At 43.0% G+C, this 27,847-nt stretch overlaps 1 protein-coding gene across 1 annotated transcript; it reads left to right on the top strand.

Annotated features, from left to right (window-relative positions):
• The first annotated feature begins 16,082 nt into the window (after positions 1-16,082).
• SELENOK (selenoprotein K) lies at positions 16,083-24,175 on the top strand. Its single transcript, XM_012934223.2, has 4 exons — positions 16,083-16,368; positions 21,307-21,397; positions 23,007-23,090; positions 24,085-24,175. Exons 1-4 carry the CDS (start codon positions 16,350-16,352, stop codon positions 24,173-24,175), a joined length of 285 nt encoding a protein of 94 aa, XP_012789677.2. The 5' UTR covers positions 16,083-16,349.
• The last annotated feature ends 3,672 nt before the right edge of the window (positions 24,176-27,847 follow it).

Here is a 27,847-nt window from a genome sequence, read left to right as displayed (position 1 = left end):
CAACCCTACTGAACCAAATGTGATAGACCTGCAGGGAAGTGGAGGGGCGGGGCAATGCACAGGGAAAACAATAATAAAATTAAGCACAACCCATAGACCTTGCTTGTTCAGTGCAAGGTTTGCATATGGAACAAACCTTCCTAGTGCATGGAACAATTAAAGGCTTGTAGTAAGTGCTAATAGTATTAGTGATTATTATTATTATCTATAACATTGCCTAACATGATGACTTATACACAGAAGTCTATAAAAACTTGTCAAGCTATGCTGAATTCATGTTAGATGTGATTGGGTACTTCAAGACAGCATAAGATATATAGCAAAATGGGGCCGGAGCTATAGTACAGTGGGCAGGGCATTTTCTTTGCATGCAGCTGACCTGGGTTCTATCCCCGGCATCCCACATGGTACTCACTCTGGAAACAGTGCCTCCTTTTTTGATTCCTGAGATCATAGACAGCAGAACTCCCAGGATTTTGCCTGTGCATGTGGAAACTGGGGATTTGAACTTGTGACTGTATCCTTGCAAGGCAGCCCCTCTGAGCCCCTGCAGTATTCCTCCAGGCTCCAAAGCACATACAATATAAATTGAGATTCAAACCTTCCCAATTTGATGACTCCAAAATTTGGAAACTTGGCTCTTTGATTAGTAGTCGGGATTTTTTAGAGCTAGCTGGCAAGGAATTAAAAGTTATGCTTACATGATTCTCACTAGATTCTTATTATATTTATACTTAGGGAAAATCAAAAACACATGAACTAATTCATGTGGAGGGGTACCCCTCTGGTTACTTGTGTGTAGTGAAGCAATCAGGCAGGTCAAACACAATTTTATTCAATTAAATGGCCTTTTAAAATATAGACCAAAAGTTAGCACTACTTGAGTAATTGACCTATCAAGCACGACTTGATAAGTCAATTTCCTATCACTTATGCTTTAAAAAAGAAACAAAAAAACAAAGCTTTATTTATTTATTTATTTATTTATTTTGACCATAGAAGAAATTGAACCCAGGGATTCAGATGTCACACAGGGCTCTACCACTGAGCTATACTATATACCTAGATTCTCAAGTTTGGGAGGAAGGGGCACTGTAGCACTGTCTGTACAGTGCTACACTGTCATCCCCGTTCCTGTTGTTCATCGATTTGCTCAAGCGGGCACCAGTAATGTCTCCATTGTGAGACTTATTGTTACTGTTTTTGGCATATCCAATATGCCATGGGTAGCTTGCCAGGCTCTGCCATGCGGGCGGGATACTCTCGGTAGCTTGTTGGGCTCTCTGAAAGGGACAGAAGAATCGAACCTGGGTGGGCTTCGTGCAAAGCAAAGGCCCTTACCCGCTGTGCTACGGCTCCAGAAACTTCTCAAATGGTGCTCAGAAGACCCCAGAAACCCTCCCAGCAATTCTTAGTTAATCAGCATAATAGTTCAATGGGAAGATCCAAGAATTCCGTGCTGCTCAAATCCCACAGAGCTGGGAATTACCTGCACCACCATACACTTTGTAGTGTTGGGGGCAGGAAGGGGTATGTGGTAATGGGGGTCACATCAGGGTCAGCCACATGCAAGGTATGCACCTTGACCCCTGTGCCATCTCTCTCAGTCCTTCCAAAATATTTATTTACTTAATTGTTTTTATTAAGATACAGTGGTTTGCAAAACTTTTCATAGTAGAACTTTAGGAATACAACATTCCAACACCAAACCCAGCACCAGGGACCCAAAAATATTTTCAAGCTATTAAAATAAAATTAGAGTTGAACTTTTAGTTTCTAATAAAAATAATTTTAAAATAATACATTTTAAAGTTTATTATTTGAAAATTAGTGCTAACCAGAAAGATACTACCAGGAGATAAGGTGTATGCCTTTCATGTGGTCGACTCAGGTTCAATCCCTAGCACCACATGTGGTCCCTGAGCACTGCCAGGAGTCATTACTGAGTACAGCCAGGACTAAGACCAAACCCCCCAAAAATAAACAAATAAAAATTTATAAAATTTTAATTATAAAAGGAATGCGTGCTTATTATAGGAACTATGGAAAAGCTTATATTGAAAAATATTGCTTTTATAATCCCATTTTAGTGTTTAAATGTACATAATATATTTAAATCATATTTTGCATTAATATCATACTATAATACTTTTTTTTAAAGTGAAGCAAGGTAGTTTTTATTGAAACTTACTGAGAAAGAGGTGAGAGAGACAAAAGAGGAAATATGTCCAAGAGAATATAGAGAGACAAGCAAGCAAAATCCATATTCAAAGGAGATCAGGGCTTGAAGACCAAGTCTAATACTTTGCTATAATCTTTTTTTTTTTTTGCTTTTTTTTTGGGGGGGTCACACCCAGCGATGCACAGGGGTTACTCCTGTCTCTGCACTCAGGGATCACCCCTGGCGGTGCTCAGGGGACCATATGGGATGCTGGGATTCTAACCTGGGTCGGCCTCGTGCAAGGCAACCGCCCTACCGGCTGTGCTATTCCTCCAGCCCCTCCTATAATCTTCTTATCTTTGCTTGTGATGATTAGCTTCCCATTATTTTAACATACAGTAAGCTTAGCCATTGATGCACAGTTACTTAGTTTTTCCATTTTAATTATCACCCTGGGTAAATATCCTAGCACATGGAGTCTATCTGAACATCTCTTATTGTTGTTGCTTTCTTTTTCTTCACTGGGAATCACCCAAGGCACTACCCATGCAAATCATGCATTCAACCGCTAAACCACATCCTCAGCTCTCTAATTGTTTATTTAGAATAAATTCTAGAAATAGAAATGCTGCATTAAGGATAAGATTTTCTAGGCTTATGATGGAAACTGCCATTTAGCAGGGTTTCTTTGGAATTTTACATTTCTATAGTGAGTTGATTGAAAGGGCTGCAGTCATATTTTGGGTGACTTTCTCTGCAGGAAGTTCCAAAGCTGAGCTCCCTGGCACCCAGTTAGCCTATTTAATCCAGGTGTGAATTGTCTGTGCTGCCACCTATGCTGTATCAGGGAGTCTGAGTGACAACTATCTGTCATGTGTGCTTGTCCTATCTATATCTTCCTTGCTAGCAGCTGACTGGAGCCCAAAACTAGAGAGACCATACAGGTCAGCAACTCAAGGTGACTCTATCCATTTCTATTTGCTTCCCCACTTTTCTGCACATATGGTCTCCAACACACTCGTGAAATGTCTCAGACTGAACGTGAAAGACTGGGTGCCACTAAGGAGTAGCTAAATACATTCAAAATGAAATGAGAAGATAATATCAAGCAACACTTCTTCAGTTGCCAGATTCCCTTTTCAGAGTATCTATTTCCTACTTCCCCTCAAATACAAGAGTTTTCTAACAAAAGAGATGGATTATAATTGTGAGAGAGATTTTTGAAGTTGAGAATAATATTTGATCTTAGGTGATATCAACCATGCTTTTTCATTATATAACTGGGGTTTTTATTTTCAAGATGTCTTTGGCTAGCGCAATGACACAATAGGTAAGGCAAGTGGCTAATCCAGGTTCAATCCCTGGCACCACATATGGTCCTCCAAACCCAGTTAGGAGTGATTCCTGAGCACAGAACCAGCAGTAAACCCTGAGCATAGCTCGGTGGGTTTCCTGCAACCATCAAAAAAAAAAAGTGTTTTACCCACAGGGCAATTGCACCAGCAACTTAATGGTGCCTTCAGGCTTCCTGATATCCAAAACTGTCACTGTGACTCTAGCCAGACCCCAACAATTTGGGACCAAGTTTATTGAGAAATTAAACAGCCAAAAGTTAGGTATGTGGGAGCCATGCCCACAAATCATACCTGGCTCACCTATACAAGCTCATTTATGGGTCTTGCTTCAGAGACCCATAAATAAATCTCGAAAGAGATCAAAAACCACAGTAATCTCTGACCTGTGCAAGGCTGAACAGCCCAGGCTAGATCAGAGTGGGGTGGGTTAGCCTGGTGCCCACCCAAACAGAACCCATGGCAGCCACTTGCTCCCACAATACAAGATCACTGCCATGCCCCAGGTTGGACTCCACCATCTCAGGTCAGACCTCACAGATATTAACCTGTTGAAAATTAGAATATGCGGTTTTGTGACTGAAATCTCCAGGCTTTCTTGGGGTCAGGATGGGCTATCTCCCCCCATTTCCTTATTCTCCTGGAAGCACCAGCAGGCACCCCCATGAGCCACCTCCAGCATCACTACATAAGCTCTCCTACTGGCCTGGCTTCAGAGACCCATAAACAAGTCTTGAAAAAGATCAAAAGCCACAGTTAATCTTGGACCTGTACAAAGCTGTACAAAGACCAGGGTAGATTGGGGTGGGGGGTGAGGGGAGGCAAGTCAGCCTGGTGTCTTCCCAAGAAGAACCCTGGCAGCTACTTGCTTCCACAATCCAAAATCACTGCCATGCCCCCGCTGGACTCCACCATCTCAGGTTGGACATCACTGAGACATAATCTGCTGAAAACTCGGGCATGCTGTTTTTGTGACTGAAATCTCCAAGCTTTCTATGGGTTGGGCTGGGCTACCTCCCCCCATATCCCTGTTTTTCCAGATTCCTCAGCAGTCACATCTACACCCCAAAGCTGCCACTGAGTTTAAAAAGCTACTCCAGGGGCTGTAGCGATAGCACAGCGGGTAGGGCATTTGCCTTGCACGCGGCCGACCCAGGTTCTAATCCCAGCACCCCATATGGTCCCCTGAGCACTGCCAGGGGTAATTCCTGAGTGAAGAGCCAGGAGTAACCCCTGTGCATCGCTGAGTGTGACCCAAAAACCAAAAAAAAAAAAGCTACTCCAGTCTTATCTTCCTGATAAAAATACTGGACACCCTGAACAAACAAATAACCTCTTAGGACCTTTATTGTAAACCATAATGCACATAAGGAGAGACACAGAGAGAGAGAGAGAGAAAGAGAGAGAGAGAGAGAGAGAGAGAGAAGAAAGTAAGTGCCTGCCATAGAGGTAGGGTGTGTGGAAGAAGGGGTGTTGGGAAAGGTGGAGGGAAACGGGGCACACTGGTGGCGGGCAATGTACACTGGTGGAGGAATGGGTGTTGGATAATTATATGACTAAAACCCAATCAGGAACAACTTTATAATGGTCTATCTCATTAATATTCAATTTAAAAATATTTTAAAAGTGAAAGTGGGAATGGGGTTTAAAAATTCTCATATTAAAGTTTTTAAAAAACATTGTTTTAAATATCTTACAGAAAAAAAATGTGTTTTGAGGTATCAACAAAGCCTGTCTAGACACATAGTTAAGACTATAGAAACCTTTCTAACAGTGTCATTTTCAAGGAATAGTCACCGTTGGACCTTAAAAAAACTTTTCCCTTAGGACAAGAGAGAGAGTCCAGGGGTTAAGGCTCTTGCCTTGCACATGGCTGTATATAGTCCCACACACAAGCAGAGAGTGGCACAAAGTAAAACTCCCCGTACTATCAAAAGAACCAAAATTAAAACCAAAGAAAGATTTTATTCACCAGTTTGGTTCTGAAAAGAAAGCAAAGTTTATTGGCAAACGTTCTTTTAATCACGCACACATTTTATTATTTTTTTAATTTTATAACTTAGTTCATAATATTTGATTATATTTAATATTCAAACACTAATCCCACCACCATTACACCTTCCCACCACCAAATTCGGGATGTTTTCATCCCAAGCCCCAATCCCTGCCCCAAAACACAACCAAAATAATATATTTTGTATTATCTGTTATGGAGAACTGCTGAATATGCTTACAAAAAGTGTTCATATAGGAAACAGTGTGACGATTGTTCTATTTTGGCAGGAGCCATTATGACATTCTATAGGATATCACTAACATGTTGTTAAAGTTTGGATGATGTGAGCTTTGAGATATATATATCTGAAAATATGTATATATGCATATATATTTCCCTCTATGATTTGTTGCTTGGGCTGGAGCGATAGCACAGCGGTAGGGCTTTTGCCTTGCACAGAGCCAATCCATGTTCGATTCCTCCACCCCTCTCAGAGAGCCCAGCAAGCTACCAAGAGTATTTCCCCTGCACAGCAGAGCCTGGCAAGCTACCCATGGTGTAATTGATATGCCAAAAACAGTAACAAGTCTCACAATGGAGACATTACTGGTGCCCGCTCAAGTAAATCGATGAGCAAGGGGATGACAGTGACAGTGACAGTGACAGTGATTTGTTGCTTACTATCTGAACCCCATCAAATATGGTGTGGTAATTATGGAGTGTGGGTAGGGAGTGTATTATGATGTGCGCAGCCTTGAGGTTCAGAAATATGTTTACTCATATGTGAGTCTCGGCCCGAGTGTGTGGGGAGTGGCCTTGAGCATAGCAGCAGTTGGGTTGTGGAGGTTTTTGGCTGCCAGAGCTGGGTCCCTTGGGGTAGTGAGGGGTCTCACCCGCCCCACTCTGTGGTGCCCCTTGTGAAACAACCTGGCGCAAAGTCTAGTGGAATGGTTATGGGGGCCTCATTTATGCTCCCTTCCGGGTCACCCATACATTTTATATCACTGTCACTGTATCACTGTCATCCCGTTGTTCATCGATTTCCTCAAGCAGGCGCTAGTAACATCTTAATTTGTCCGTCTTGTGCTAGTGTAGCCCAATGGCGTCTGCTTGCTCCAGGAACACAAAGAGCACATTGTTGTTACTGTTTTTGGCATATTAAATAAGTCTCAGGTAGCTTGCCAGGCTCTGCCATTCGGGAAAAAACTCACTGTTACTGTCATCCCATTGCTCTTCAATTTACTTGAGTGGGCACCAGTAACATCTCTATTCCTCCCAGTCCTGAGATTTCAGCAGCCTCTCCTTATTTGTCTTTCTCAATGATTGGAGGCTCTTTCAGGGTCAGGGAAATGGAGACCTATCGTTACTGTTTTGGGCATATCGAATACACCACGGGTAGCTTGCCAGGCTCTGCCTGTGCGGGTGGGATACTCTCAGTAACTTGCCAGGCTCTCTGAGAGGTATATGTGTGTGTGTGTGTGTATGTATATATATACATATATTTATGCATTGCCGGCTGTGACCCAAAAAGAAAAAAATTAATATATATATATATATAAATATCTATATCTATCTATCTATCTATAAATCACAGAGCCAACAAAACTGAGAGAAGGAATCCAAACTACAAAAATTGTGGCAACAGAGGTGTCATGTTGGGAAATAGGAGGGAATCTGGGGACACTTGTGATGGGACTGGGAAATTAACACTGCTCGTGGGATGGGAAAAAATTAATAAATAAAATAAAAATAAAAATAAAGAAAAATTGCGTTGCTCTCTTCTAAGAGATGAGATGTAATCTCTCTTGATAAGATGTAATATCATCAACAGCCAAGATCCAGAGACTATAAAACAAAGTTTGGAAGAGAATGACACATTTTATATACTATTTAGAACTATCCTTTTGTTCAGAAGCAATAATGTTGTTTTAACTATATTAGGAAAACAGCAATTGTTCTGGAAAATTTATTTATACATAAATAATGGAATTTTTTAACTAAAGGCAAAATAGTGCTTAATCTAAGATCTGAATTGCTAATTTGGTTAAATATATCAACTTCTATCTCTGTTATGAAAGAATTAATTTGTATGAACTCTCCCTCTGACAACTAAAATTTTTTAATAAAGTAGTAGGGAAAAAATTTTTAAACATAATAAGCTATTAAATAAGTGAAGAACTGCTTGGCTAAGATCCAGAGGAAGATAAAAATTCCAAAAAGATGGAAGATTCAAGAAAAGATAGAGATAAATATATAAATGAGTAGGGCATTTGCCTTGCATACAGCCGACCCGGGTTCAACTCCTCCACCCCTCTCGGAGAGCCCGGCAAGCTACCGAGAGTATCTCACCCGCATGGCAGAGCCTGGCAAGCTACCCCTGGCATATTCAATATGCCAAAAATAGTAACAAGTCTCACAATGGAGACGTTACTTGTGCCCGCCCGAGCAAATCAATGAGCAACGAGATGACAGTGATACAGTGATACAGTGATTGCCCGATAGCAATTTGTAAAGCATTGCTTATATCAGCCCCAAGTCCCATTGTAAACCTGTGCTCCTAGGGGAAGAAGGAGCCTTGTTTTCCATGGAAAATCTATTTATCATTTGGTTTTCATATTATGTACAGGTCTCATTTTAACACATACATGATCTAAAATCTCTCACTTAAGTTCTATTCTGTTCTTCCCCAAACCATTAAGTAAATATGAACAACAAATCATGTATTTCTTAAAGTCAGTGGACACATATCTATTGCTTTTTTATTTTAAAGGAAATTTTCAAGGAAAATTGTCTCAAAATGGAATGATTCCTGCCAGGTCCCCAACCAAGATTCAATATCTCACACCTAACTGCAGATTTAGTCCCTTCCAGAAGCTGAATTCTAGACCAGTCAATTAGCACTGCACAGAGTTAGCACTGCCTTATGACCATAGCACCCTGAACATGCTTCCTCTCGTGTGATTTAGGAAGCTAAGCAGGATCCGGTCTGGTTAGCCCTTGGATGGGAGAGTCAGAACTAGTGAAAAAAATCTGCATGATGCCTGTCTTCCTCAAAAGAAATAAGGCCTATGCCTGAAAACACTTCTTTTTTGTTAATAACCTTCCTTGGCCTCCTTTTTTTTTTTTTAATGAAAAATCTTCCATTTTGTGTAAGCCTTTGCAAAGCCTTTCTACTTGCTAGATGGGGTGCTGCCTTATTCATCAATAAAAGCCAATTAGGTGTTGGGGGTGTGGCTCAGGTAGTATAGCACATATCTAAGGCCCTGGCAATCCCTGGCAATCCATGTCCCTCATCTCTGCCAGGACTGCAAGGCCAAAGTGAGCTTGCCAGGTGCACCCACAGTCTTTAAAAAAGTCAATTAGATCTTCGCATTTTTTCAGATAGAGACTGGAGAGATGATAAAGAGGTTAAGGCACTTGGTTTGTACACTGCTGACCGTCCCCAGCACCACCCAGGGTCTCCTCAATACCAGTAGAAGTGACTCCTGAACCCAGAGCCAGGAGTACGCTATGAACACTGTCAGGTGTGTCCCCAAGCCCCTCAAAACCATATTTGGGGCTGAAATGATAGGACAACAGGTAGGGTGGTTGCTTTGCACATGACCAAACATGGTTCAATCCCCAGCACCTATATGGTTCCCTGGGTCCACCATGTGTGATCTCTGAGGGCAGAGCCAGGAGTAAGCCCTGAGTACCACCAGATGTGGCCCCCATCCAAAACCAAAACAAACCAACATTTATTAAGATGGATTGGGGGTGGGGATACTTTTTTTCTGGGGACAAGGGAAGGGTGGGGGGACATGTGGAGGCACTCAGAGATTACTCCTGACTCTACACTCAGGGATCACCCATGGGGCAGGGGGTAGACAAGGGGCCATACGGGGTTGACTGCTTGTAAGACTGTACTATCACTCCAGCTGCAAGAAATATTTTTTATACTGTACAGTGGGTTTCAAACTTTAGTCCAAGGACCAGTATTGGTCCACAAAAAATTTCAGTCATCTCTTAAAGTTATTTTAACCATGATATGATCCAGAGGTTCTGAGGCAGTCAGGTAGGGGGCCCCTTGGCAGTGTTTCAGGGAGCCATAATACACTAAAAATGTCTGTAGAAACAAAACGTTGTAAAACTAAAAAATATTTGAAGGGGCAAGATAAAGGCTGAAAAAGAGCCATCCTGCTGCCAGGTCAGGTCCCATGAGAGATAACTCACTGGCAAGAACAAAGCTCTAAGACAGAGGATGACTACTGGAGCTAAAAGTTCTCCTTAACAACTCCCTAAGCAACATCCCTTAGCCCTAACTAAGGCAGCTTAGGTTAAGAAATAGCCTATATAATCAATGACCCAAAGTAGCTGGGACTGGAGGTGCAGGGTGAGTGGTGCTCGCATCTTTCTAAGTGTATGTAACTCCATTTATAGTGCTCCCCTGTCTCTGTGGAAAAGCCTATGTTCTCGATAATACTCTTCCTCTTCACTAATTTTTTTCTGAAAATCTTTTCTGGGATTTCAGGTAAGACCCAGGACCCAAGTGGGATTTCTCTATCCTTTACCAATGAATGGCACTGACTTCACCTTTGTGAGGCTGGCAGGACCTAATGCCCACACAGTGCAGAAGTTCTCGGAGACGTTGCCAGTCCTGACTCCCCAGAATACATTCCACCAACCACAGTTCCATGTGTTATGTAACAACGCTCTCAGACAGGAGCATTTCTTCAAAGCAGTGGTTGAAAACTCACTGCTATAAAATGCAATTATAAAAATAATTTTTTCTCTTTATGCCCTAGGATTAAAAAAATGTACCCAACATCAAAACTTTTGGTTTAACTGTATTATTCCAGTTTTCTTTAGCGTTAACTAGATTGCCAAAATTGGATTGTGAGTTTAAAGCACTAAACATTATTATTATTGGAATAGTATTTTTTTAATAGAACCACAAGGTTGAATCTAGATATTTCTGATTTACTTCTATAGGCTGTTTAAATTTAGCCACAGTAGCTCATTAAATGGAATTGAAGATATAATTAACTGTCATATACTATAGATACAGATGAAAAATCAAGCTTTTTTTTGTTTTTTATTAGCAAATTACCATGAGGTACAGTTACATACTTATGAACTTCCATGCTTGCATTTCAGTCATACAATGCTTGAGTATCCATCCCTCCACCAGTGCCCATTTTCCACCACCAATGGTCCTAGCATCCCTTCCCCAACTCTGCCTCTGTGGCAGGGAATTCTCTTTTGCTATCTCTCTCCTTTTGGGTGTTGTGGTTGAAAAATCAAACTTTTTTTTTAAATTTTTGGGTCACACCCGATGATGCATAGGGGTCACTCCTGGCTCTGCACTCAGGAATCACTTCTGGTGGTGCTCAGGGAACCATATGGGATGCTGAGAATTAAACCACCACTAAAGCTTACCCAACAGGCAGATGCTAAATAATTTATTTTGTGTTGCCAGGTGCTCCTCGATATCGGGAACAGCCAAGACAGAAGATGGGCAGGGGGATGGGGAGGCTGACTCCACGTGGTCTGGAATTTTCAGTCATTGGTCCCACATACCTGGGTTTTTCTTCTGGAGGTTTGTGGCTGCTGGGGTTCGTTTGGAGTAGGCAGAAAGAGAATGTCTACTTCATCTGAGGCGCCCTGGTGAAATCAGCTCAGCACAGGGCCAGGAGTCATCTCTGTGGTGAGCCATCTTCTGAGATTCATTTGTGAGTCTCTGGATCATGGCCATTAATGTGCTTTAAAAAATCCATTTTTCCATTTTGACGTAGAAAATGAGCTCAAATAGTTTTTAAAGTGCCTTGAAAAGCAATATAACTATCAGTTCAGTTGAAGGAATAGGATTCTTGTTGGTTAAAAAGAAAGTTGATATGTACATTATGTCCAGCGTGAAGCAAATAGAAGTTACTGTGAAAAATAATAATAAGGAGTCAAGGTAGAAAAACAAGAAAATTAAAGAGCTAATATTTCTGAGACCTGATGCAAAAAAGAACAGAGAAGGTCAAGGATATAGTTCAGAGCTGGAGCAAATGCTTTCCATGCAGGATGGCCAAGTTTGAGCCCCAGCCCCAGTACCATATCATTCCCCCAAAACACTGCTGAGCGTGGCTCAAAATTTTTTTTAAGTACAAAGGTAAATTACTATAAAAACAAACACACAGGAGCCAGTGATGGGGCTCAGTAGTACAGTGCCTGCCTGGCATGTACAAAGTTGCTGGCTTCAGCAGGTTTCAGCCACCACATACACACACAAATATCAATGTCATCTGTTTTCCATGTTCTCTAAAGACAGTATTGGAAGCATTGTTTAGTGATACACAACATTCCTTCACTATCTTATAATAGACACCTGTCTCCTAGACTATGTAACTCAGTGGGTTAACTTCATCTCTAGCTTCAGCAGTAACTCATTCAAAATCATCTCCTCTTTTGGCCAAGGGATTACTAGAGACTACTTGTTGATACTTAAGAGGATGTTATGCTGAAGGTGTTGAAAGAAAAAACATGGAAAGCTATTTTTTTTTTAATTTTGAGAAAACAGATATATCCAAAGTCTCCAGAAATAACATACTTTCTATACTATGGTATATTGTGGCATATTACTCTATACTTCATTAAATTATATCTTTCCATTTCAATACCTTTATGTATGGTTATGTATGAAGAGTTAGCATATTAATTATGCAAAGGAATTAATGCCAACAAACTCAGTCTTTCTGAACTTGTGTACATTAATTCAGAGCTCTACTTCTTACTAGAGGTGGGTAACATCGTAAGTTCTCAATACTCAGTTTCACTGGTAAAATGAATAGAAGCCACTTAATAAGATTTAAGTATTTTAATTCAAAGATTAAAATATCATTACATGTAAAATCAATATTTAAAAAGAAATACATTAGATTTATTATAGACCTTATTCTATAGCTTTGCAAACAAGTAAGCATTTTTCATGTATGTTATATTTCAGTTCAGAGTAGCCACATTCCAGGAACCATGTATGACTTAGAGCAAACATGTCTTTCTTTAAAGAAAGTTAGGGAAAGAGGGAACTATTATATTGCCTTTTGCCCCTCCTATTTTTTTTTAATTTGCAAAGTCCTTTCCCACTCATCATTCAATTTAATAAGAACATGTCTCACCTAAAGGTGAGATTAGATTTTAACAAGTGGATAACAGTCCATCAAGAAGATATGGGGGTGGGGGGCACCAAGGAAGGGAAACTGTAGACGCTGCTGGAGTGAGAAATGTGTACTGATGAAGGGATGGGTATTGGAACATTGTATGACTGAAACCCATCAAGACCAACTTTGTAAGTGTATCTCATTGTGATTAAACTAAAATAATCAAATAAAAAAAGAGGAAGTCTGATCAGAAGCGAGAGAGAGAGAGAGAGAGAGAGAGAGAGAGAGAGAGAGAGAGAGAGAGAGAGAGAAACGAGGAGTGGTATTTGTGGAGTAGAGAATAACATAACATGAGGCTGATACCCAAGGACAGTAGATACAAGCACCAGGAGGATTGCCCCATAGCTGGAAGCCTGCTTCATGAGCGGAGGGGAGAAAGCAGATGGAATAGAACAGGGATCACTAAGAAAATGATGGCTGGAGGAATCAGTCGGGATGGGAGATATGTGCCAAAAATAGATAATGGACCAAACATGGTGACTCTCAGTGTCTGTTTTGCAAGCCATAATGCCCAAAAGTAGAGAGAGAGTATGGGGAATATTGTCTGCCATGGAGGCAGGGGGAGGGTGGGAAAGGGGGGTATACCAGCGATATCAGTGGTGGGAAATGTGCACTTGTGGAGAGATGGGTGTTTCATCATTGTGATTGTAACCCAAACATGAAAGCTTGTAACTCTCACGGTGATTCAATAAAATTAGGGGAAAAAATCATCACGAACAACTTTGTAAACCACTGTGGCACTGTAGCACTGTCATCCAATTGTTCATCGATTTGCTCGAGCAGGCACCAGTAACGTCTTTATTGAGACTTGTTACTGTTTTTGGCATATTGAATACGCCACCAGGAGCTTACCAGGCTCTGCCGCGTGGACTAAATACGCTTGGTAGCTTGCCAGACTCTCGGAAAGGGAGACCACAGTGTTTAAATAAAGGGTGTGTGTGGGGGAATAAAAGAGCATATGCAAAAAACTAAGAAACAAAAAAGAGGAATCAGCTTAAATAGAAGTCAAGAGAAAGAAATCTAGGAAGGTATATGAAAGCAGTTTCCTATGCCAGGGTAATTTTTTAGGTGATGGGGAGAAAACAAAAGATTGTGAGTAGGGAAAGGGCAAGATCTTTAAACTGGCAGCTGAATACATTATGCAATGGAGTAGGGAGAAGCTAAGGGCATTCATTACTGGTCTGCATCCAACCCAGAAGAGAATAGAGGAAGACTGTGTAGCAGTGTCCATTCCTCTCCTTTGAGGAGGTATTTTGTTTCTGTGGTCTAGGGATCAAATCCAGGAAGAGTTTACAAACCCGAGACTGACTGGGGAGATGGGGGGGCAGGGGATTTTAAAAAGGGACTTCTCACAGCTAACAAGCATCTGAGTGCTGACACCTGTCAAAGACTACGCCAGAACCTGAAGACATATTAGGCAACAAGGCAAGTGAGCCTTGTGGACATCTCATACTTTGACAAATAGCTGCAAAACTTACTGGCCAGGGGGAAAAAATAGAATTGTAAATAAGTATTGTGGGAGGGGATTGGTATGTGGAAGAAGCAGGCAGACAATTCAGGGGCCATGAGGTATCTGATGTAAGGAGTGAAACAAAAGGTGAATGTGAATGTGCAGGGTTTTAGTCAAGCTCCATGTGGAGGGAAACACAGGTGCAGTTCCCTGTAAGAACGTGTTCAAGAAATCAGGGATGAAGAAAGAGCAGTGTTGCCAGAGAATAATTTCAGTGGGGACTGGAAGAAGAGTAGGGGAAGAACTTAAAGACGACAGGTCGTAAGGATCAGAATTTAAGAGCAGAAGGCGCTCTCTCAATTTGTGTCTCAAGTCTGTGGGCAAGGCAATAAGGATTTCGACCTCAGGATCATTCTCTGCCGGGTGAGGGATTACTCTGAAACTGAGATTCCAATGAGGAAATTGATGTCGGTGGGCCCCATGGGTGACTTACATGAAGTGGGGAGGAGAAAGACGGTCAGGTCACTTTCTCCCCAACCGCCTCTACCACCCGGGACCCAGAGTTACTGGGTTCTTGTCTCACTCTCGGAAAAGAATTTCAGGAATAGACAAGCAGTGAAGTAACAGATTTAGAGGTTTCTGAGGGAAGGAGGAAGGGATAAGTGGGAGAGAGAATAGTAAGAATAACGCGCTCAAGAGAGAACGCGGGCTTCTCCAAGGGTGGAGGAAGCTCTACACACATCCCAGCACTGGACACCAAAGTATGAGAGTACACATCTCAAGAGGGGAGATGCGGGTGACACATGTGCTCAGGCACTGCATATACTCGGCCACGTGGGCACAAGCAGCACATGGGCTCAGGCAGCATATGCGCGCACTTCCTTTGTTCAAGGTGTCTTTTATAGGTGTTCTTCAACCTGCCCCCACGTGGGGCTTTTTCCCAGGTAAAAGTCCGTTGCTAAGGAGGTTACCAGGGAGGCTGGGAGTGGTGATGGTGTTCTTTAGGCTGGATCACATTTTAATCAGATCAAGGGAGAGGTCCAGGGAATTTGAGGAACTTCATGGGGAGGGGTTCAACTTCCTCAGGGTCGGCTGAAGGTCTTACAGGTCTGTTTTCTGTATCCACAGGGTGGGTCAGTCTCAGGATTCTCCTTCCTGGAGACTTGATTAATCTATGTCTCATTGCCAAGGGCCTTTCCCTATCTTCCTGCCTACATCAAAATGAGAATGGAGAAGGGACGCTAGCGCCATAGTTTGGGTTAAGAAATGTCCTTGGGAAAAATTAACGTCCCCTTCCAATAATTTTTGCAGAAACGATCGTCTATGATGGCGCTGCAAACTTCTCCAGTGAAAGGACGGCATCTTGTTCTGGTTAGGCTCCAAGGAAAGGGGGCAATATTTGGAGACTAGAGTTAACCTCAGCACACCTTACAAAATGTAAAATAAAATTATTTCTAAAAACGTGATTTTTGGCTGCGTACTCGTGGAGGTGACTTAAGAACCTCCAGGGGGAGATGAAATATAATGAGAACTGGGGGCGATCGGGATACATGAAAGTGGCAGGGCAGTGAAAGAAAAAACCAAAAATGACCCGCGCCTCCCTGTTTCAGTCACTTTGAAAAACTCCACTCCCTTCTGTGAGCCCTGGACAGAAAACCCGAGGGCACGTTTACAAATGAACGCCATCTGGAGAACGCGGGTCTCCGGAACCATGCAGCTCACGGCGGCATCGCCTCAGCCCGGAGAGAACGTCCCGACACACCCCAAACTATCAAAAGTTCTGGAAAACCCGAATACGTTTCCTGCACCCGGTCGTTCCTCACGCCGATGAACCCTTAACAGTTCTGTCACCTCCCCGACCCAACAACCGGAAAGCCACCTCCCGCCAGCCCGCGTCGCCAGCCCAGAGCCCACGAAGAAATCTGACGGGGAAGGCCGGCAAGAGCGCGCGTCTCTGGCGCCACCCCAGACGCCACATCCGGTCACCCGCCCCGCAGCCGCCGCCTACCCGGAAGTCGACGGTCTGACGTAGAAAAAAATAAAAGCCCAAGGGGGCGTGTCCGTGTCAGCAGCCAATGGGTTCCGCCCACCTCCTCCCGCCGCCTCCGATTCGTCGAGTGGTGACTTGTGACGAGAGAGACGGGGAGCGGAGGGAGATACGGAAGCCGGGAGGGCCGAGCCGCTCCGCGGGCCGAGCGGAGGCAGGATGGTTTACATCTCGAACGGTGAGTCGGCGGGGTACCCGGCTCCAGGTTGAGCAGCGGGACTTTCGGGGGAGGCCGGGGGGGGGTGCTTCTTCGTCCGCCTCCGGGCTCGACGCTCGTCACGGCCCTTCTGGACGTGGCGCCAGGCGCCAGGGCCAGCCCGCTCGCTGTGGGCGCGTCAGCTGACCGGTTCTGAAGTCGGCAGGCTGGGGCCGCGGAGCCTCTGGAGGTGTCCAGGGGGCCCGGCTGCCCCGTGCCCTCGCGCTTGCGCTGGGTGCGGAGGGGTAGGGATCAGGTTGGAGGGGAGGGGCGGGCCGCCCGGGCGGTGGTCTCCACGACTGTGTTAGCACCTGCGTGGCGCACCTGCCTCGGTCACTGGCCGCCGCGTCGCTGGCCCGCGTCCATCCCCGCGTTCGGTCTGTGGGCCGTCGCGGTGCACCTCACGCAGGGAGGCTCTGACGCGTCACAGGGCATCGCTGGCCGCGGATCCCTCCCCGAGGGAGGCAGCGGCTCGCGAGTTCCGATCGAGCCAGGCTGGCGTCGGCGCCCCGGCTGCTGGCGGTGCCCCCGTTTTTCCAGAACGTGGGAAGAGAATCATGAAAGTTTTGACTGGATCTCTACCCCTCCCCACCCCTCCAACCCCGGGAGAGGGTAGTCAGGCTTCACATCAAGGGGTTCGCTGCTGTTGTTTGGCACGATTTCGAGGAGTACACGCAGAAGACCCACTTGTATTCTTCCGAGCAGCGAATCCGAGAGACCGGACAGTGATAGCACAAAGCCTGGAAGGAAGTGACCCAGTACGATCGACGACCGGGCAGTGCCGAACTCGCCCCCTGGCTCCAGCGTCCGGGTGACGCGCGAGGGCAAGTGGCGCGATGCAGTTAGAGTTCAAGCCACAGAACAGAACTCGCTGGGAGCGCTTAGTTAGTTCCTTTCCGTCACTGCCACCCGGGCGTGGATCGATGTGATTCGTCACGTGATTATGGGAGACAACTTTTGACCTAGTGCATGTTGTTACATTTCTTTGCTCTTGAACATCGCGTTCCCTCCTCCTGTTATCTCATGAAGGAAAAAGAAATGGAGACAATTAAGCTGGTGAACACTGAATAATAAATATCAAAGGTTTCTTCTGAGTTTGAGGCATTTGCAGACTTTTTTGTGATCAAGTCTGACAGCGTCTACATTGCATTGTTGAGTTGATTCTTTGCACTTTTTAGTGTGTCCTGCTGTGAATGCATTGACATTTGATCCACTTATGATCTTTTATCCCGTTCTCATGGTTATAAATGCCAGTTGCATTCAAACAACATTCCTTCCCGCCTCCCAGGATATTGGGAAGGGAGCTTTCTGCCTTCAGAAACTGGGAAGGAAAGTGTCAACCAAAAGCCAGATAAAATGATGTGCATGCATGCAACTCGATTCTTAAGAATCACAGAGGAAAAAAGTGATGAATTCCAGTTGGATCCATTTGTCTTAAAACTGTATTTATCAGCTCTTCATAACTGATAACATTCATGTTTCCTTAATTCTCCAATCTCCTATAGGATTAGCCCTAGGAAAGTCATTGGCCCATGAAGCAAAGCTGCTAAAAGGAGCCAGACCTGTCCCCTATGTTCTGTTTCAACATGTGGCCCTTTTTTCCTCAGCAGCTATGTCTTCAGGTCCAGATGGGCAGCATTTGTGTCTAGATGTGTTCCTCAGGTCCAAAGGGGCACCTGAAAAGAAACTGTTCAAGCAAAGTGGAAAAGTAAGCCTTGGCTGAGGGGAAGGAGAGAGGAGAGCTGGTGAAGATCTTTGGGAAATGGAAAGCCAGGTGGTTGGCAGATGACCTTTCCACCATATATTCTGACTGCCTGATTTGAAAGACTGAAACTGTAGAGTGCATTTCTAGAATAGCTTTTGTTTTCAAGTGGTTTGAAAAACTGGCCCAATTTTGCTTAACATAAAGATGAGTGCAGATAGAGCCAGTGACATCCTCTTACCAAAAAAATAGTGGTCAGAGCTACATTCTCTTTAGTACTTGGAATACAAAATTTCTTCATTTCATAGAAATGCTGCCATTGTAACTGATTCAAAATATTTATAATGTACTCAATACATTTTCACAGAGTGAAAGTTGTGAGCATTTTATTTTAACTTTACCCATCCCATTCATTTCCTCAGAATACTTAAGTTATTTGTACATCTACATTCATAAAAGCATTTTCACAGTGGCCTAAATGTAGGAAAAACCCAAACCTAACTCTCATCAACAGATGAATAAATAAGCAAGCTGTTGTATACAGCAAAATATTAGCCTTAAAGGAAATTTTGATTCGTGCTGCACCACTGATAAACTTTGAGACATGCTAAATGAAAGAACCAGTGACCAAAGTACAGGTGGTGTGTGATTTCCCATATGAGCTCCCTGGACAGTCAAAGGCACAGAGAGAGACCGTGTTGCCAGATGCTAATGGAAGAGAGAAATTGGGAGTTAGAGTTTAAGCGGGCACAGAATCTTAGTAGGGAAGATGGAAAAGTTCTAGAGATGGGTTTAGGGGTTAATTGTATAATAGTGCGACAGTGCCATAGAACTGTATGCTTGGGATGGTAAAAATCTTGTAGTTAAGCACAGTTGTATTTTTTTAAATTTCTTTTATTTTTTTATTTTATAAAGTAGTTCACAATATTTGACTACATTTAATATTTGAACACAAATCCCACCACCATATTTTGGATGTTTCCATCCCAAACCCCAATCCCTGCTCCAAAGCAGTCCAAAGCAGTACCGAAATGATATATTTTGTATTGTTTGTTATGAAAAACTGTTAGGATAACATAGCATAGCCTCAGGTTTGGTTTGTTGGGTTACTCCCATCAGAGTACTCCCATTCCTCTGTGTTTATTTGTAGCCTCTTTGTTAGTGTTCTGTTGACTTGTAAATATTGTTTTTCTCTTCTCCTTGAGTCCTTTGAATAGTTTATTCAGAGCCATGTCCTTTTTGTATGGACACAGGAAGACTTAGCAAGTGCTTTGCTTTTGTAACCTGGGAGTCATTTGACTCTACATGATATTTTCCTCTGGGCATCTGTTCTCTCAACCTAAGCCTCAGCTGCCCTTACTTCCTAGCACCCCCAAAAGCAAGGTCCCAACGAGGGACGAGACAGACCCAGGGCAAGCAGTGAGTTGTATGCTACCCTGGCATCGAGGTGTGCCTAATTCTTAACTATAAGTTAAGAGCTTGATCATAGACAAATGCTGTCCTGATCCAAAAGTAATGACGAGACTAGGACCCTGCTAGGGATAGAAAAGACTGATCTGGCCTGAGCACTGTAGTCTGAGATTGAGATGGCCCCAGGAGAGCAATTCTATAAGCTTTAATGCATTTCTTATTGTGTCCATACAAAATTATTAATATTAGGAATGCTTATATGTTTGCTGGATGAGGAGAGGAGAAACACACTCACGGGACTCTGCCCTTGGGTGGATCCTCCTGCTGAAGGAGAGTTAGTCCTAGGAGAAGCATCCCCTGAGGGAAAAGAACTTAACTCCTATTGATTGTGACCACACCTATGTGTACACCCCAAGCCCCTCGTGCTGGGGGGATTTAATTAGGCTGGAAGAGTGGGTTGGAGGGCCAGATCCACAGATCCAGAGAGAGGACAGAGCTGGGAGTGTGGGAGATGAGAAAGATGGAAGATTGAATAAACTGTCACTAATCAGCAACCAGCTTGGTCCTCGTTCTTCCTTCGCCTGTCCTTGGCCAACAGCCGTCCCGATCCAGCCCATACACGGCGGTTCCAGAGCACCAAACGCGGGCGGTGAGACACAGCCTCCCTGAGAGCCCAAGAGTGCACACGCCCCTTGGCGTGCCATAGTCTTTTACAAAAAACCACTGAAGATGCTACACAAAAAGTTTCCTTTGAGAAAAGAGTATGAAAATTGTTGTATTTCACTCAGGGGCCATTAAGCCTTTCTATAAGAGATCATTAACATGTTAAAGGTTGAGGGGCCGGAGCGATAGCACAGCGGGTAGGGCGTTTGCCTTGCACGCGGCCGACCCGGGTTCGATCCCCGGCATCCCATGTGGTCCCCCAAGCACTGCCAGGAGTAATTCCTGAGTGCAAAGCCAGGAGTAACCCCTGAGCATCGCTGGGTGTGACCCAAAAAGAAAAAAAAAACATGTTAAAGGTTGAGCCGTGTGTCTATATATATACATATATATATATATATAATCTATATATGTAAAAAAAAATATTTCCCTCTAAGATTGGTTGCCTCCTACTTTAAACCCCATCAAATGTGGTGTGATACTCTTGGAGTATGGGTGGTGTGAAGTATGAGTCGTGGCCGTGAAGTCCAGGAATAGGTTCACTCGTGTGTAAGGCTCAGCCCGAGCATGTGGAGAGCAATCATGAGCATGGTGGTGGTTGAGTTCTGGAGGTTTTCAGCTGACGAGGCTGGGTCCCTTGGGACAGGGAGAGGTCTTACCCACCCCCTCAAAGGTGCCCTGAATGAAACAGCTTGGCACGGGCCAGTGACATGTTAGCTACGATTTTGAAAAAGAGGGAAAGGTGGTAAGATCTTGCCTTGCATGTGGTCATGTGGCCAACCCTCATTTAGTCCCTAGAACCACAATTAGATATGAAACCAACAGGTGTGACCTAGTCTCTCAGCTGCTCCAACCCCCAAACAAACCCCAGAGTGGGAGGGGGAGAGAGAGGGTTGGGGGGGAGGGAGAGAGAGAGAGAGAGAGAGGAGAGAATGCAGTCCATGAATAAATGAATGTCCCTAGGTCATAGAGCTTTGCTTCCTGAACTGCTGCTCCTTGGAATAATCTGCACATAACAGACCTCTGTGTTGACCATTTGGAGCTCTGGACAAGTTGCAAGCTGAGTTTGATTGTTACCTAACTGACCAGATGTAATTCATCTTGTTTAGGAATTTGTAGCACTAACTGAATTTTATTATTCTTGGTAGGACAAGTGTTGGACAGCCGGAGTCAGTCCCCATGGAGATTATCTTTGATAACAGATTTCTTCTGGGGAATAGCAGAGTTCGTGGTTTTGTTGTAAGTATAGTAGAACTCTTAGTGTCCCTGATATTTAAGTTGAGTAGATTGTAGGGCTGGGAGCTAACTGAAAGGGTGGGGCATATGTGTTGTATATGCTAGCTTCTGAGTTCAAGACCTGGCACCACTAGCAGTGGCCGGAAGACTTGTAGCACCGTAGCACTGAAAACAGTAACCCCACACAGCTGGCCCAAGTGTTCCTGGGAGTGACCACTGATTTCTGAGTACTGTATGGTAGACACAAAATTTTTAAATTTTGAAATCTTTTAAAGAAGCACTATAAGGAGTGCATTTTATTGGGTTATCTTAAAACAAGCTCAGCTCTTTTAAATATTTAAAATTATTAAATCTTAAATCATATTAAATTATAATTTGTAATACCTATTGTAAGAGATATGAAGATTTGTATAGTGATAAATCTGACACCAAACATAATTATGAATGTGTTGTGTGAGTTAGTAGTCTTGACTGTATCTTAACCTTGGTGCATTTCAACCCACTGCCCATTCTAGTGTCAAATGGCAGCACTTTTCTGTCTACTACTCGTGGCATTAATATGTAGCTTTTACTCCATTACACAGGTGAATGGGAAACTTAGGTCTTTATACATAAACTTCCAAGTAGTCATTTTTTTTAAATGAAGAGTTAGAATTGATACAAAAGATAAAAATGTAGACCTACATAATTTCAAACAATTTATATTTGGCAGAGAGCAGCGTGATGGTGTTTGGGCTACACTGGTGGTACTCAGGATTTACTTCTGTTTCTGTGCTTGGGGATCACTCCGGGCTGGGATCCATGGACCATAGAGGGCTGTGGCAAATCTGGATTTAAACCCTGGCTCCCTGTGTGATCCACTGAGCACTGCTAGGAGCGATGCCTGAGCATAGAGCCAGGAGTAAGCCCTGAGAACTACCCTGTACCCGCCTCCCCCCTCCAACACAAAAAAACTTACAGGGACCACAACAATAATTCAGTGGGCCAGGGTATATACTTAATATGCAGGAGGTGTTAGTTCAGTCCCTGATGCTAGTTATAGGCTCCCAAGAACCACCAGGATATGAGATACTCCCAGCACAAAGCTGAGAGTACCCCCAGAGCCCTACCATGTGTGTCAAAACAAAATAATCTCATAAACTTCAACTACTCCATGTTATTATAAATACTAAAATATTGTTTATACTTAGTTAAATTCTTTCCCTACCACAAAAAAATAAAATTCTATTTAAATAGATTTCCAGAAGCTCTGTGCTGTGGCACACCACCCTCTGTCTGCTCTCCCTCTGAGGTAACGTTTGATAGGCAGGGAAATACAGGGGCAGTACATGTACAGTAGAAACAGTAGAAACAAATTCTAAGACCTGACAGCATCTAGAGAGTGAGCAAGGAAGCTGGGATGACTGTCAAGGAGAGTTAGTAGCAAACAGACTCGCACAGAACTAAGTGTTCTGTTTACACAGAGACCTCTCCTCTACACAGATGGCCTCCAGAAATGTGGGTTTGCAGTATGTTGGTGTGTCTTTATCTCACAGATGATAGTTCAGACCATGGAAATAAAGTTTCATAATGTCGAAAGTGCTACTTTTTGTTTTCTACCCTTTGTTTTCAGTTTCAAGACTCTGCTTCAGCAAGACGTGAAAAAGGGAAGAGGCTTTGGAAATTCATCTGATTCCAGATATGATGATGGAAGAGGGTATAGTTTTTTTAAGTTGATGGAATGCCTTTCAGCCATTTAGATATTAATTAGATTATATATATACTATCTCCCCGTTGTTCATCTGTTTGCTCCAGCGGGCACCAGTAATATCTCCATTGTAAGACTTGTTACTGTTTTTGGCATATCGAATATGCCACGGATAGCTTGCCAGGCTCTGCCATGCCAGCAGGATACTCTCGGTAGCTTGCCGGGCTCTCCGAGAGGGACAGAAGAATCGAACCCAGGTTGGCCATGTGCAAGGCAAACACCCTACCCGCTGTACTATTGCTCCAGCCCATATTTTATATATATATATGTATATATATGTATTCATATATATATTAAAAAAACCTCATGGGACTTAACTGATCTGTTTTACAAAATGCATTAGTCAAGTCACTTCCAATTTTATAATCAATTACTCTGACAAAGTGTAAGTAACTATCAAAGGGAGAAGTCTGGGAGGATCAAACTGATAACATTAAAATCAAGAGATAATCACTTTCGGGGGCTAGAGTGACAGTACATCAGGTTTTATTCCACTTGCTCTGCATGCAGCTGACCTGGGTTTGATTCCTGGCATCCCACATGATTCCTGAGCACCACCAGGGTAATCCCTGAGCTCAGAGCCAGGAGTAACTACTGAGCATCGTTTGGTGTGGCTCTCCAAAATAAGTTAATCACTTTAGAACCTGGGTTTCCAGCTAATGTAAAACTCAGCAGATCAAGTAGCACTGCATAGGCTTGTTTCCACATGGGAATGTCAGCTGCAGCTGTGTTTTAGCTGACATTGTAGGAAATGCTTTTAGAGCAGCATAAACCTTATTTAACTCATTTTCCTTACATGTATTATGCATCAAGTACATAAAGGATTTAATCTTTTACTCCGACATAAATTACAGATCCTGTTATAAATAAAGGTTTATTTGAGTTTAGGAATCAATTGAAGTAATATGTACTAAACAGTTGGAATTGACTTTTCTTTTGTTAGACCGCCAGGAAACCCTCCTAGAAGAATGGGTCGAATCAATCATCTGCGGGGCCCAAGTCCTCCTCCAATGGCTGGTGGATGAGGAAGGTAACTTAAAATCTGAAGTTATTTTGTTGGGATTTTAATTTGAAAATACTTCCTTAAGAGCTTGAGAGATAATACAGTGGATAGGGCCCTTGCTTTACGTGCAGCAAGCCTGAGTTCGATAACCTGTAGCCAGTTTGGTCCCTCGAGCCTGCCAGGAGTGATCCCTGAGCACAGAGTCAGGAGTAAGTCCTGAGTACAGCCAAGTGTGGCCCCAAAACAAAGAAAAATGTGGCCTCCTTAAGAATAGTAGAAGTTGTCTGCCATTTATAATTTTTTGGAGATGGTTATTTGGGAAAAGTATATTTTAATCTTTGAAAAACACTGTTGGCTATATTTTTGAAATTTTCTCTTTTGGGTCTCACCTGGAAATGTTCAGGGATTACTCCTTGCTTTGCACTAAGGAATTACTCCTGGTGCTACTCAGGGGACCATATGGGATGCTGGGGATTAAACCCAGGTTGGCCATGTGCAAGGCAAATGCCCTACCCGCTGTACTATCACTCCAGCCCTTATTTCTCACTTTTAACTATAGAACCCACCACTGGCAGATTTTGGGCTACCAGGCCCTCAGAGCTGCTGCTTGGATGTATGGCGCCATACAGATCCAAATTTATCATTAGTAAACTAATTTTAACTTTTTTTTTTTTTAAGGTAAATGTCTGCTTTAAGAAGCAGACAACTGGACAAGCACATTCATAGTAGACGGAAACCATCTGGAAGTGAAGGGTTGACCATGCCACACAAATGCATGAATGTGTACGTCTCAATAAGGACTGTTCTGTGTCCACACAGATGAATGAGGTCATGCTGGGAATTCCCTCTACGGGGATCTGGCATGACTGATATGCAGTTCGATAAATGCACATGTTGGTCTCATTTTTTGTATAGTTTATGAAAGTATTAATCTAGTTTTAATAAGTAAATATTTTTAGGTTCTAAAACTGACTTCTCATCTTTATATATCAAATTGGAAGAAAAAATAAAAGGCCATGTATTCAGTATACTTTAGTGTCGCCTTTTTCAGCTTCTGAAATTATTCTATTCATTGTTAATTTCTTCTCATAAATAAATCATGTACATCTAGTAATATGCATAATATTTGTAGTCTTGAAATAATTTTTATCTTGAAACATTTATTCCATGAATCTTTAATGAATTTGACTTGTTATAAAATTATCAAGATAATTTGTAAAACCATAACCAACAAATCTGAACTACAAAATGAGTGTTTCCTTGGTCATCTTTAGAATCATGGTTTTGGGTGGCCAGCAAATAAGGGAGTAAGGGACTTGCTTTGCTCCCAGCCAATCCAAGTTCAATCTCTGGCATCCCAGATGTTCTGAGCACCACCAGGAGTATTTCTTGCGTTCAGAGCCAGGAGTAACCCCTGAGCATCACTGGGTGTGCCCCCTCCCCCCCAAAAAAAAACTCTTGTATTTGGAGGCCGAAGAGATAGTGCAGTGGGTAGGGCACTTACTTTGAACACAGCTGACCCAAGTACAATCTTTGGCATCCCATATGGTCCCTCCATCTCCACCAAAAGTGAGTTCAGAGTCAGGAGTAAGCCCTGAGCACTGCTTACTCCTGTGGCCCAAAAACCGAAGGAAAATTTAATCATGGGTCTCAGTGCTATCTTGGCAGATAGGAATTCATTGGCTAAAACTTGTTTTCTTTAGTCTCTGATAGCAAGTAACACAAAAACCTTACTAAAACGGAAAAGCGGAGATCTTAGGTGCTTTGAACCATGAGTGCATCTAATGGGCACTGATAACAATTATTGGAAAAAAATACTACAGAGAGCAATTTTCTAAATATTTATGCTGTTTTCCATGAAGTAGTATATTACTGACCTTCGAAGATAAGAGAAAAAGTTATAAGAAGCTATAACAAGGATAATATAGTTTATCGATCATATAGGCCTGTGTCAGATTTTATCTTTTGTATGCCTAAATTCTGACATTCTGTCTAACCTCCACCTAAGGCTGCAGTGAGGAAGAGGTCAGGACTGAGACTCAGATTAGGTGTGGCTTTTTTGCCTGTGACTCCTGATCTGCCACCCCTCAGACATGTGCTATAGGACTTTCCATCCTAGGATCCTGACTACAGTTGACATTAAACTCCACTCTGCATGAGGTGTAGATTATTAAAGTGTAGAATATAGCCTTTTGAGTATCTTGTGTTCAGACTTATGAGACTTGGTAAGTTATATAGTTATATTGTCATATCCCAGTTTAGACCTCTGTAAATTCCTACCCCAGGGCTGGGGAGATTGCTGAAAGGCATAGTGCTGGTGATTGGCATACCAAAGGGCTGCATTCCTCCCAGGCATTTCATGGTCCCTCAACACTACTGGGTGTGGCCAAAAAAACAAAGCAACAACAAAATTACTTCATGGAGTTCCTCAGCTGTATCCAGTATGCTTATTGGGCATCTCCCTATACTGATGAATATGAAAACGTGCCCCTTCTCATGTGGCTTTCTAATGTAGAAAGCAGCAGAAAAGAAGGAGTTCCTGCTTGAAAGGAAGTAAGATTGACAAGAGGTTAGTAGGGAAATCTCTGGGGTGATATTTGAATTGGCACAAAGAGTATGAGCTGAGGAAGTAACATAAGGTTAAAAAAAAAAGGGCACAGCATGTGTGGGGGCCCTTGATAATAGGTGGCATATCTGCAAAAGGAGAGGGAGGATGTGGTGGATTTGGAAATGCAGTACAAAATACATCTGACATAACCTTATATATACTCGTTAGATTCTGTTCTGTGAGCAAAGGGAAACCATAAATGTTTACGCTTGGTTAGGATGGTTACTAACTATATTAATTCTTCCAATCCATGAATAAGGAATGTTGCCATTTAATTTATGTGATTCCTGATGACTATTAAGTGGACTTCTCAGCACATAGTATTTTCATACAGACCTAGTAATATCTTAAACCTTTGTGACACTTGATCAACAGTAGGAAGAACAGATCACAGGAGCACAAAACTGAAAGGGAGTCTGGTATGAATGAAGAGAAGACAGGCAATAAAAATATTACTTGTTTATGGACTAGAGGAATTGCTATTATTAGTAACCCTCCTATTTAGAGCACTAAACAGATTTAACAAAATTTCTCAAAATTTTTGTGGTGCTCCTCAAAGACAGAACAAATCCTGGGGCCTGAGAGATAGTACAGTGGGTAGGACTCTTGCCTTGCATGCTGCTGATCTGAGTTTGATCACTGGCATCCAATATGGTCCCCAGTGCACCTCCAGGAATAATCCCTGAGCAACACCGGGTGTGGCCCCAAAACAAAAAGGAGCAATTATTTTGATAATTATATGGAAATCACTGTATCACTGTCATCCCATGGCTCATCCATTTGCTCAAGCGGGCACCAACCACATCTCCATTGTGACACTTGATGTTACTGTTTTTGGCATATCAAATACACCATGAGTAGCTTGCCAGGCTCTTCCATGCGGGTGGGATACTCTCGGTAGCTTACCGGCTCTCCGAGAGGGACAGAAGAATCGAACCTGGGTCGGCTGCATGCAAGGCAAACACCCTACCCACTGCGCTATCGCTCCGGTTCAATAGTATGGAAATGAATCTAAAAATAGCTAGAGCTATTCTGAGAGAAAAGATCTGTGTATATTGTATTCCCAAACTTTTGTTAGGCACTGTGAGTTACAAT

Source organism: Sorex araneus, chromosome 4, assembly GCF_027595985.1.
Source record: "Sorex araneus isolate mSorAra2 chromosome 4, mSorAra2.pri, whole genome shotgun sequence".
NCBI classification, from domain to species: Eukaryota; Metazoa; Chordata; class Mammalia; order Eulipotyphla; family Soricidae; genus Sorex; species Sorex araneus.
Note: the sequence above shows the minus strand (reverse complement) of the source record. Positions and strands in the feature narration are given on the sequence as shown.